The sequence below is a fragment of the Typopeltis vanoorti genome, chromosome 8, assembly GCF_054136105.1.
Source record: "Typopeltis vanoorti isolate ZY-2024b chromosome 8, IOZ_Tvanoo_1.0, whole genome shotgun sequence".
Lineage (NCBI taxonomy): Eukaryota > Metazoa > Arthropoda > Arachnida > Uropygi > Thelyphonidae > Typopeltis > Typopeltis vanoorti.
In genome coordinates, this window is record NC_143556.1 from 109,294,222 (window position 1) to 109,308,036 (window position 13,815).

Here is a 13,815-nt window from a genome sequence, read left to right on the forward strand (position 1 = left end):
ATGATGAATTTGGAGTATGATTTGTATATGAGCGAAAAAATATCCCATACCCCCATACTGCAAAGAACAGACAGCTTTGACGTACAAATATGCATTAAAAATAAAACAGTCTTATAATAGTACATTCAGGCAATATCGTAACATCTGTCAATTTTGAAAATTTGAAAATTTTAGACACAATTTTAAACAGTCTCCTTTTATTTGTTGACATTAGGCACCCGAAACACAAAACAGCCAGGACCGCATACTTTTTTTTTTCAGATTGAAAAAAAAAAAAAAACGAGAGAAACACTAGTAATTTTGCGTGGAATGTTTTTTTCGGATCTACACAGCTAAGAAATATGTCATTAAAAAAAGTGAACCAAGCCGTCCCCACAACTAGTGGAGAGAAGCAGGCGACTCATTGTTTGAGTCTTCTGGTTTTGATTATTTAAAATTTTAAACACTCATATATATGAGAGAATATTATGTATATTAGTGGTATTGGAATTTTATTCCAAATTTTAAATCTGATCTTCGTTTACAGGCAGGCCGTGATTAGATTTGCTTGCGATTCTTCTCAAAGGAACCGAAGTGGCGGAGTAAGTACTATTGACTGAACAGCTGTTGGACACAACTAATGTGGTGGTTCGGAAAGAGCTATAATTACTTGCTTGCACGGTCATTAGACCTCGCCCTACTTTTGGTGGAGGACTACGGCAACAGCAGAAGATCAGCTGTTTAAGGTCTGCCTATTAATCAAAAGAAAAACAAAACATTACAGAATACTCTACATCAATATATATTTTAAAACTTTTAAGTGTGTGAAAAGCAATGATTAAATAATCATAAACATATATTTGACCTTTTCTTTTGTAAGGTAAGTGAATGTAAATAATAATTCGGTAAGAATATTTTCAATTTACTTAAAAGAGGAAAATAATACTATGTGAAATCTATCTGCACGATAAAATGCACAAAGAAAAGTTATGGAAAAGTCCTAATTCTTTAGCGAATTTTGTATGAGAGTCGTTATCCTCTTAATATTCTTTATGCATCTCCCACCCACCTACCAACCTTTATAAAAGTATAGTACATCAGCACCATCGATGGGCTGAGGAATGTTTTTTTGTATATATATCTTATTATTTTATTTATTTATTGTATTTTTCATTTATTTTTTACGCAGTCCGGAAATCCTACTGAAGAGAACAAACACGGAACTTTTTCAAGCCACTTCAGACCTCCAGTAAGCGGGAGAGATGGCCGCACACCAAGAAATGATACTTCATATCCCAATTAAAGATAATTACGGACATTCATACCCGGATTCGAATCCTCAGCTTGTTGTATTGAGAGCAGTTATGTTAATTACTCAGACAATTAATCCAGACACTGAATATTATAAAATATTAAGAAACTGTCTGACTTGAGAAACTACTCCCCCCCCCCAAATGAAACTGTTATTATAGTATGTTCTATGAGTCACAAGGCACACTCGAACAGAAGTTCATGAACGAATAGCCACACTAAAATCGAAAATGATCAACTCGTGACAATAGGACGCGAAACTTCCGAAATACAAGCTAGTGAAGAGTAGCTAGATAATATCCTTATTAATGATATTTTCTCAGAAATCAAAGTGCCTAGAATCATAACAGTGCTGAAGTAAAGAAGATGCCTAAAACAAGTCCCTTACCCGGATGAGGAACTATGAAATACAGCAAAACACATTGAAAATACATAGTTCCTGAAATAAAAAGAGGGGCCGGCTAAATACCCTTACTTAAGTCAAATGAAAATGCACCACTCAGTCTTGTAAACTTCATATTTCCTCTTGGAGTCATCAAAAGCTTAAAAACATTCATGATAACGTTCAACTGCTTGAAAAAAAAAAGACTGAACAGAAAACAAAATGTGGAGCGCTGAAATTAATAATCTCCTATCTTTCAACTAATGCAATATATGCATAAGACATCAACGCCCTTCTCTATATCGATGACATCGGCCTAGTTTCCAGTCGCATAGACTTCACGACGACGTAAATCAGAAAAACATACGCAGCACGATTTCAACCCAGTAATAAAGTACGGCAGAGCTACGAAGTTACAGAGTTATACAGGTAACTGCAGCATCATATTTATTAGACCATATGGTTTCTTAAGAAATAGAGCATCATTGACTTCTTGGAAGAGACTATTGATGTTTTTAATTCATCTTTGGTTAAAAAGATCAGATATAGATAAAAAACGAGGTTGAGCGCTAACTGTGCTTGACAGTCCTGTAAAAAAAAAAAAAAATAGCCCGCATGAGTATAGAGGAAAAATCGATACATGATATGATACCGCTCTAGTCTGTAGCGCGTCCATAGCTCGGTCAGTTTCTTGGTCGTGATTTAATTCACTGAGAAAATTTTAGCGGGAATATCAAATACAAAAGTTAATGGGAAAAAAACAGTAACAGGCTCAAATGAAGTGACAGAATTTTGAATTTGCTTTCAGGTAGACTTCCTTCTTTCCCCCTTGTTATAAACTTAGGTTTGAGTTGCTTAGAATTACGGGTGAAGCAACAAAGCACTAAGTTCAAGAGGAAGATGGGATGGAATGGTTAGATGTAGAATCCCTTCAAGAACATCATGTAAGTCACAGAATTAACGACACATCTGTATCCCCGAAAATTCAAAATAATGGATATCGCATTGAATCAAATCATGGAGTCTTATACAAAAGGGTTCATATCATGCCCCCTATGAGTAACACTCCACAGTATAAAAATCTCTGACATCGGAGGAAAGAAAGTTATTTATTTATTTAATTTTTGTTTGAGCCAGAGAAGCATGGTTATGCAATTTTCCCTGTAAAACTACGATTGAGATTTGCACTTAATGAAAGGAGACTACTTAGAGCTGATCCTATGATTGTGTGCTTCTTTTTAAGAGGACATCGTGAGTAGCAACTTATTTGACGTATTAGTGAAAATTGATAATTTACAATGAGCAAAATATCTAAGTACCAAAAGAACTCTTACTATTGTAAAATGTCAGAGTACGTCAAACATAAATTATATGAATACTTCAAGTATGCTATTATTAACACTTTTAGGAACATTCTTAGTAAATACATTATACAGCAAAATCTAAACCGATGAATACTACTCAAAATATTTTTATAGATAAACTTTATTTGCTAAACTAATTTCGCTTAAAAGTTTCTGAAGAACTTTAGAAGATAATAAAGAAATTCTTTTGAATATCCACAGACGTATACACGTTATGCTTACATCATATGTTGTGCAAATGATGGGTGCATCAAATCAAAGAGCTCGCTAAACTAAGATCAGTTCATGGGAATGCCATTCTTTCAGAAACAGCTGACACTAACCAGAAATTATCGGGATAATTCTAGTGAAAGTAATTTATCGAGGGACTGGCCCGTAATTCTGCAGACCAAGCTCTTCATGTAATAGGCGTTGCTTTATGTTTTGTCTGTCTGATAGAAGCATGGCTGTTGTATGAGGATCAGGTTGCTACTAGCGGAAAATAATGATGGTACAGTTCGTGATATATTTAGAAGAAGGCATCTTCCGACGTTGTTTGCGAAATCTGATTGTTACCTTTGGGACAAAGGGTTATCATGATTGAACGGAAATTCCTTATAATGATTGTTATTAAGAAGACTGCTGCTTATTAGAAGTACAGAAATTATGAACAATGAACGAATTGCCATTATTTTTATATTGCTTTTCGCTTGTTTCCTAAATTAACATTCAAAAATCATTAAACGATTATTGGCTAATATCCTCAGCTGGAAAAATCAGCACTCCAATCTTATTTAGGGCCCAAGAATGCCTATTAACATTTCCTTCTCAACTAAAAATGAAAAAAAAAAATATTGTTTAGTACATACGCATGACGCTTTCTCTAACAGAATCACAGGATTTTTTTGTTGCTGTATAGACAAACCATCCGGCTAACGTGCAAAATGAACATGATATACTTACTTGTCTCGCAGCTTCAAACAAAATAATAAATAAATCACTAACAAGCAACTATTTCGTAGGTGCTTATTTTAGTGAGCTCAAAGAGCTCACTAAAGAAATAATTCGTTAATAATTTGGAATAGGTTAATTAGCTGACAAAAAACCCAAAAACTATATGATTCTCTGACATGAAATTGATATCACAAGAAACGAAATCAAAAATATTTATTATTATTATTATTATTATTAAATGAAGTAAGACAATTGCGTTACTTCATTCGATAATAATAATAATAATAAACTGTGTATAGATGAAGAAGTGTTTCTCAATTTAAAGCATAATTCCTATTTCCCAATCATCATTTTCAAATTTTCATCGGAACAAAGCGTAAATAATGTCATTAAATGGCATGGAAATGTTTTCGGATTCATTCATACATTTTTATTTTAGATATATTTATAAAAGAAAGATTTTTTAAAAACATTTTGGTAATAGATTTCGCGGTTTGATATGAACACAGTTAAAAGCTAATATTTCGCTAGTATTATATCCAGCATCTTCAGAGCACACAACACAAAGTTTGTTACAAATGCAAAACAACCACTTTCCGGTGTAACAGTGGGAATAGTATTAGTAATTGCAGCGTGCAACACAAGCCTAAAGTCCTAATATGGCGCCATCTAGGTTAAAAAAAAAATTCAAAGTTTTGAAATAATAGTCCAAATGATAGTCTTAGAAAGTTTGAAAAAATGAAAAAAATAAAAGTAATAAATATTAATTTGGTCTTAAGATGACTGTCTCCCAAATCTTTGGTATATTTATACAGCCATACTTGTTAAGGTTTGGAGTATGTTTTAAGACTTCTGTTGATTCCAGGAACAACTTCTCTGACTTGTAGAAGCTTCTGTGCATTACTTTTGTTTCTTTCCAATTGATCCTGTGTGCAGGGGTATCCAAAACATGGTCTGCCAGACCCGACTTGCCATAGCGAAAGTGTGGGATATATTTTTTGTGTTCACTGAGGCGGATGTCCACAGTTCTTCCTGTCTATTATTAGTAGTAGCTTTGATGGCAAGAACAGGGCACTTCATAGACTCCTGGATGTGATAAAGGAGTGCATTTGTCCTTAGGTGAACGGATGTTAATAAATAGTTATTTTCTTAATCATCTGTGTTCATATCGAACCGTGAAAGCTATTACAAAAATTTCTGACGAACATATAAGCCTATCCACGCGTTTTTAAAAACATATTTCTTTAATATCTTAAAACTTCAATTTGGAACCATCATGATATTGAAAAATAAGGGGAAAAGGGACAATGATAAGCAGACGATATTTCTTTTCTTTTCTTTTCTTTTCTTTTCTTCTTCTTCTTCTTCTCCTCCTCTCTGAAAATCAAAGGAAAAAGAGCATCTTGCAGACTCTGTCATAGGGTAAGGAAGAGGGCCTTAAAAATATGCGAAAGGAAAAAAAGAATTGGTTTTATTTGTATCATGACCGAACCAACTAATACCAGAAAGTTAAAGTTTAATATCTGTTAATTGAGTATATTCTTCGAGCAAGTTTGCCTTTTTTAGCAAGATAAAAAAACTAAGTTTGGAAGAGAAAAATCCTTCTTTCCCTATATCAGAGCTAACTCCCTATCTGCATTATAGGGTTATACTGAAGATAAAATAAAACTTCATCCAGATCTCTGTTTCATATAAATAGTACAAAATCGTAGTTATAATGACGAGAGATCTCGTCGAAAATCTTTCATCTTGGTAGGACTTGTTTTCAATGATAACAGTTGCGTCGATCTTTGGTATGTTTTTCTTCACGTTCCACAGAATTCATTTCGAGATTACAAGAACCCAGAGGCAGTATTCTCCACAATCCAAGGTGCATCTATCTGAGAAAAAAGATCATTGACCTTTCATAAATAGAAATATCGATAGGTTAGAAATAAAACTATACTCTCTATGAGCTAAAATACGGTTAACTTAAAAATTAATTTACTGTCAAGTAACAAAAATCTCTGCTTTCAAAACAAATGATATTCCTAGTCAATGACTTTTATGTGGGTCGTCCCTGACAAGTATGTGAATTGTGTAAACAAAGAATCATAAAAATGAAACTATAACGATTATTTAAATACAAACAAAGGAACAAACATATAATTCCAATTGTATTTTTGGTTAAAAGAATAAACGCTGAAGATTAAATGTGAAAGTCGTACTATTAATCTTGACATTTATAAAACAACGCGATTAGGAAATCATTGTTAATAGGAACGGAACTAAAACTCGATTCTACTTTTTTTTAGAAATAAACAAGAGCGTGTGTAATATGCTACCAGAAAAATACAGATAAATAAGCTATACTGTTAAGTCAGTAAATCAGGATATTTTATGTGGGACATTGCTGCTTGTTTAAGATTATGCAAAGGCAATTAAAGCTTATGAAGAGAATGCGTTATTATGTCTGTAAATAGCATGAGTTATTAGTCGGGTTTGTATGTAAGCATTCGAGTTTCCTGAAGGTAAAACCATACTGCCCACATTGAAACTAAATAACTCACTTTTATTTCTCACTTTTATTTTAAGAAAAATTCTTACAAATCTTTCTCTGGTACGAAGACTGAAACTGAACGATTCTTTTCTTTCCATTCAAAGAATATTGTTGCTGTCTACTGTATTACCCAGGTAGTTTTATGTGGAGGAATTTGTATTTAAAGTCCATAGCAACAAGCAAGATATGATAATGATGATGAATGAAAATTCCAACATTTAAGTTTACTAACTTGGAACTAACTTATGCGTTGACCAGACAACGCATTAAAAGCGTCGTCAGAAACTTCTTGAACAGCCTTTAGATCCTAATGCTGAAACATATCCCTGAATTTCCCACTTCTCGGTCACTTCACAACATGTGCTATGCTGATTCATTGTGTAGCGTATATTTGGGAAGTCATCGAGAAGTAGACAATTCAGGGCTATGTTTTTCTAGCTTGAATCAATAGCTCTGAATTCCTCAAAAAGAAGACTTCCGGACTATAATTTCATGCAAGAAATTTGAATTTGGGTTTTTTTTCTCCTATATGTGTCTAGGATACCATGTTGAATTGATCGAAATCAAGTAAGAGAAATGTACTGGACCGGAGATCGTTGAAACTTGTCACCATCCATAATCTGCTAACCATATTTGCAGCCTTTTTTATATTAGATAACTGCATTGCCATCCTGTAAGACTTACTGGTTTTAATTTTAACAATATATTTCAAGACTTATTTGAGTAGAAAAGCGTATCTAGGTTGCTGGTAAGCCGAACTCTTTCCTCCAAAAGAAGGATCTTCCAACATCATTTCTGGATAGAAACTCATAAAACAGTGCCTAAAATCTTGTCCTACACTGTCTGAAACGGTTACAAATCAACAGGAAATTTGATTCTCTCCGTTTATATAACCAATAGGAAGTCCAATGAGCCTGTGCTTCTGAAAGCACTATAGCCAGTCTATAACCAGCATTTTATGTCTCAGAGGAAGAACAAGGATTTTCAAACATACAACTCTGAGCACTTTCATGCAGTCTCCGTATTTTATTACAAATGACATTTTTTAATCTGTTGAAATTCTTGAGTACCTATGTAATTGGCCTATATGCACAGGCAACTCATTTAAGCTTCTATTGTTGCTGGATTTAATCTTTGTCATTCAGCCAGAAATATTCCTGCTTGTGCAGGTAAGAATGGTCACTTATGCAATGAATACATCAGATATTGGAGCTGACGCACTCACTAAATTCGGTATTTGTAGAGACGATATTCGAAACCATACTTCAGGTCCCCTACAAAGTAATGTCCGTTTTTCTCATGCAATTTGTAGTAAGTACATTGTTTCATTGTCTCTGTGTAAGTGCTTCTGTAACATTTGTTGCTGTGATACAGTTTACTTAAACTGACAACGCTGCATTTCACATATGAAATGGTGAATTTCATATGTGAAATATGTGATAACATATTTCACATATTTCACATTTTTCATATTTGATAACATAATTTTGTGATAACATAATTCTGAACACGTAATTTTTACGACTGCTAGTTTCGCTCACTAATAAGTTCTTCAGAAATTTATTACAAATTAATTTATCACAAACATGGATGATACCTGTTACATTTCTCTGGTTCAATTATTTACTAGTGAATCCACGTATAGCAGGCATGTTGGATTTCTGTGTATTCAAACAATTACCTAGTCATGTGTGTCTGAAGCACGTGTGTTCATCTGAAGCACATAACACATCATTTTTAGGATATCTACAATTTCATTTCACTACCAGTGATCAAAAATGCATCACCATTACAAACTATCACAAAAACTTTAAAAATACGAGTAATTATATTAATCATTAGTTGCGTTGATTATCAAACTTTGATAGCTAACAAACTTGAAGGAATATTGTGTTCAGCCTCTTCCACTGAAATAAAGTACGGTTGTACCTTAAGTAAGGTTTCCCCGAAACTCGTAGTTCTAAGGATAACATTATTTATCACAGGATTGCCATTGACGACAATCCGTGATCATACGTCACAGTCGGATTAGGCCACCACATTAGCATATTTTTTTACTTCTTTATACTAATTCATTTAGGAATTCTAATGTTGTGATCGAGTCCGACGTTGACTTATTTTCACAGCTTGAATCAGTTGATGCAGTTTGATACGACAGTCCTCACTACCACAATCAACACATTACCATTTTCATAAGGCTTACACTTGAAGCTAGTTAAAGACTACACTTGGTAAGTCTACGCATTACCGTAGACTCAACAAGCAACATGTAGGATTTCAAAATCATATCCGACGGGATAATATGGATAATGAAAAAGCAAAATTTTCGGGATAAAAAAACCCTTTCGCCACCTTATGAAACTATGACATCAGCTGATTAACTTTCAAATGAAAAGCCGTGTTAAAGGTTCTTTGCATCATATACTGGATTCTAATTCAGGCCTTTTCAACGAAAGGGCATCGTCAAAACAGACTGTACTATGGAGAATCTTGAGCTAGATAGATAAATTAAAATTTGTAATTTGTTGGTTTCTTATTCATTTTTTAATTTTCAGAACTTAAAAAATGAATTTTTTAAGAGTTTGCAGAACTTTACATAGTAAACAAATGCGGTAGACTACAGTATAGAAAAAGAGAAGCTACTAATGTTCATTTTGAATAACTTGATAGTTCTTGGAGAACACCAGATCACGAATCATTTTATAGCTGTGACGGGAAAAGACTTGAATGATTCGTGTGAATTTTGGTATTTGGACCATATTTTTTCTAAAACAAAATTTTAGCTTCAAAATATTGACTAATTTCCTGTACTATTGGAGTATGCTTCTTCCGGAGAATCACAATAAATAAGCAGGACGACACACAAAAAAAAAAAAAACGTTTACTGCATTCAACTGGTTAAACTGCATTTCAACTTGTTAAAAATAATTTAACAAATAAACTTAAACTCACGGTATGATTACAATGTCTATCAGATCATATTTAAGCGCTCTGACCTAGGATATCCTGCACATTATGCATTTAGTCTTAATGATATATTTTGCATATGGTACCATTCGTGATTGCTAAACTGTATTAGGATCGTTGATTCCACTACAGTTAGCTTGAGAAAAGTCTCTTTTTGTCATCTTATTTCTTGGAAACTCGCCTGAAGAAGTATATTTCAATAAAAACCAATAAATATGTAAGAATTTGCTGTAGCTAATAAAGCGGTTTAGTAGTAATGCGATTTCACATTCGCATTACTACTAAATGCGAAGTCACATGAAATATACACTATCTACCAATAATTATCCGGACACTTTGATACCAGCAGGCGAACCCTAATATCGTGTATGTCTACCTTTGGCTTCGATCACCTCCTGCCCACTTTGAGGTAGGCTTTCCACCAATGTGCAGCTGACATCAGGTGGAATTTTGTCCATTTCTCCATGAAAGAAGCACTGACTTCAGTGACAGATTGAGGATGTGCTGCTCCGGATCTCAATTGATGCTCCAGTTCGTCCCACAGGTGTTCGATGGGGTTGACGTCACGACTCTGCACAGGGGCAGTCGTTTAACACTTATCTCTTCATACCATTCCATAACAGCTGCAGCTTTTTGGCATGGGGCACTGATAGTAACACGAGTTCGTTCCATAAAAATTCCACAATGTAGCACCTCATTATCCAGAACATCAAGATACTGAGCTGCCTTCATGGAACCGCGGACAAGGACCAGTGGTCCCACTCCAAACCAGCTGAATGCATCCCACACCATTACTCCTAAATCACCTAATTTTATTGTGGGTAAAACACACTGTGGTAATAAGCGTTCACTTGGCTGCCTCCACACTCTGCCATCAGACTGGAAACAGGTGAACTTGGTTCATTGCTCCGCGTACCGTTTTACACTGGTTCAGTTGTCCAGTTCACTCCATCTTTGCAGTAGGTCTTGTTCACTCTTGTGATCTTCGGCTTGCGTGCTCTTCCGTGGAAACCCAGTAAATGGAATTCTTTCCGTACAATATTAGTGCTCACCATGGTGTTACTGGCGCTAAGAAACTCATCATGGATAGTCTATGCCGATTGTAGCCATTTTTGCGTGACACTTGTTTTAACATCCTACTGTCCCTGTCAGTGATTTTCGGCGGCCTCACTAAGTGCTTTCCTACAATAGTGATGCCAGAAAGTCTCCATTTGTTGATCACATCGCCAACCGTTGATTTTGAATGAGCCAGTTGAGCGGCAATAGCACGTATGGACAGTCACCAATGTGACAACCCACGATAAAACCTCTCTCGAAGTCACTGAGTTCACGTCATGTTGCCATGCCACCTATATTCAACTGCTACGATGAAATACTGCTTCCTACTGTCTACACACCAATGTTTATGTTATTAACAAACCTGGAATGGTACATAACTTCAAAAATCAGGGGTGTCCGGACAATTATTGATAGATAGCGTATATTAAGACATTCACAAACATCCCATGCTCAAGTTTCGGCATGGGATGTTTGTGACACGCAGTAGATTCGGATTCGAATCTACTGCGTGTTGGTTGTAGGGCAGAAACATGTCCACTTGGTCATTCATGCAGGAAAATAGAGACATGCACTAAGAGAAGGAACGTCCAGAGCTCACTCAGACAGTGCTCTTATACTGAAAAGATATGGATTGATCAATGACCCGAAACTTGGGTTTTTCAGCCTAAATCAGGAGAGGCGGTTACGATGATATGTGAAAGTTTTATAGTACTGTATGCTTGCAAGATAAGGCTATTTAAAGCGTTCCTATAAAGGACTGAGGCTACCAACAATCTTAGATTATGATTATAAAACCCAAGAATAATTGGAAGATCGGGGACACTAAAGAATGTTTTAGAAAATGATGATGATGATGATGATGATGATGACGGAGGGAGAAATAATGTTTTAGAAAATGATGATGATGATGATGGAGGGAGAAATGAAGATTTCTCTATGCTTCATAACATACATAGTTCATCGAACTGTGGTAATTAACATAACAAATGTAATCACCTTTGTTTATGGGATTTGAAAAAATATCGTATTCTCTGGATGTCACTGGGCCATTGAAGTGAAGGCTCGAATGACACGGATGTTTGTGATTGCCTTTAAGTGGACATGAATCTTATTGTCCGATGTGAAACCACTGTCTAGTTTACTGGAAGTCTGAAGCGGCTTGAAAAAGTTCGATGTTTAGTGACTAGAGCGGAGTCTTCGAATTATGTAAAAATATAAATATAATTAAAAATAGTTTAAATAATGGATAGCCCACTTATGGTACCAATCAACAATAGGAAGCAAAAATAAAAACAAAAACAAAAAATAGCAAGTCACAAAAAATAGCCTATCATCGACATATCTGAATACACCATTAATTAAAGTCTATTTTAATTAATTGCCACAGTGCATCGCAGCACACTCTGCTTTGATATTTCTAAACTGTATGCATTTCTGAAATTATATCTGCCATTGTATTGCATTATTATATTTTGTCGTGAAATGTTCCCTTTATCCTTATCATGTATAAACTTGATTATCAGATATTCCATAAAAGTAAAAGCCAGATCACGTTTTTCCGCATCTCTATGATTAAACTAGACATCTTAAAATAGCAGCATGATTATAGTAAAACAAATTATAGTAACCTTTCAGTCTTAGTATTTTCGCTTTAAAACGCAAATGGTATGTCCTTATCGATTTAGTCCACCTTCGAGATGACGCAACTGTTTATTAGGTTTCCCTATTTCGCTATTGAGATCTTCACAAATAATACAAAATGACTGATGCTATTCACTTCTTGTTTTTAACAAAGCCAAAATTTAGGGAATCAATCTTTTCTTCTTTTAAAATCAATTTTTTTATATATATTTTTAGGTGAGTTAAGAAAATTTTGAGACGATTTTACGAAGTTTTATTTTTGTAACACACTTCCCCTTCATTAAATTTTAATATCAGTTATCGAAAGAAAATTTAGGTGAGTGAATTAATTTTCATTATCTCCTAAAGCATTTATTATCTTAAGGAGAAATCTGTAATCCGAGTAAGTGTACTTTCACATCTTTACAAGGAATATTTTTCATTTTTAAATATTATTTTCGGTTGATAAAATCAAACGATTTCGAATAAAATTTAGTTAATGTATATGCAACTTAAAAGTAAATAGTTCCACTCTAATAGGGAAACATTTTATTGCATTCTTCTACGTCCAGTCAAATTGATTTCAACATCGATCGTATCTCTCAGTTGCACTTATGCAAAATTAGTAATCGAATTTATCTTGCAGGTTGGTTTACTGAAAACATCCACGCTCATTAGAATGTGCCCAACTATCACATGATAATTTGCCCTGTTTCTTACTGCATCGAGATAATAACACTGCTGTTTGGGACTAAGTGTCTCTTCTAACGGATGTACTGTAATGGAAATAAAGTAGTCTCGACTGGAGTCATCACATGACACAACTTCGCATGACTATCCACAAGAATACTTGAATAATATTCATTATGGAATTAAGATTTCCAGCGCAAAAATAAATGCATTAACCGAGAAAACACATGAAAACAACACATAATTAAATTTAAGTAGGGTAAAAATGAATCCCATATTAAAAAAATCTAAGTAAGTTTTAAAAAGGATTAAAGTCGAGTAGCTTTTGAAGGTGAAGTGTACATTCAAATATAATTTTTAAAAAATATAAATAAATAAGAAGTTTGAAAACAATAACAAAACCTTGAATTCTCTGTGGCAAACTCTGAAGAAAACATTGATTGATTCAGCCAGTAGGCATGTAGTAAAAGAAATAGTTTAAAAACATAAAAAATGAGAATTTCATGATAAAGTCAAGGATTTAAGAATGCAATCCTTGAAGAAGAAGAAAACAAAAAATTCTCAGCAAGTAAATCTACAGGTTCCCTGGGAGAATACAGAGAAATGTAAGACAGCTATGCTTTTTATAAAGGTTGTAAGAAGATGGTCAGATGTTCTGAAGGATGTTGAAAAAGCTGAGAAATAGAGGAAAGAGAACTGTAGAAAGAATCAGAAGAGATGAGACGAAATGTCAAGATAAACATATGCTGGACATCTACAGTTATCTTTGAAGATAAACAGTGCCAAAACAGCGATAGGAAAAATTCATGAGGAATGCAGTAAGGAATACAATATTCTTGAGATAATAAAAAAGCCATCAAAAACTGAAATGTGGAAAAGCATCTGGAATAGAAAACATTCGACTAGTAATGCTGAAATACTCAAATATGGAGTTCAGAAGTATTTCGGTCAAAAGGCCGATTCTGGACGAC

The 13,815-nt window shown here is 34.3% G+C and overlaps 1 protein-coding gene across 1 annotated transcript in view; it reads right to left on the bottom strand.

Annotated features, from left to right (window-relative positions):
- Nucleotides 1–503: 503 nt before the first annotated feature.
- The window catches only part of LOC150104276 (RYamide receptor-like), a 180,374-nt gene continuing 167,062 nt past the window's right edge, over nt 504–13,815 (bottom strand). Inside the window, exon 5 of the mRNA XM_090396451.1 lies at nt 504–731. Coding sequence (XP_090252577.1) covers nt 504–731 — 228 coding nt within the window. The remainder of the gene's footprint in view (nt 732–13,815) is intronic.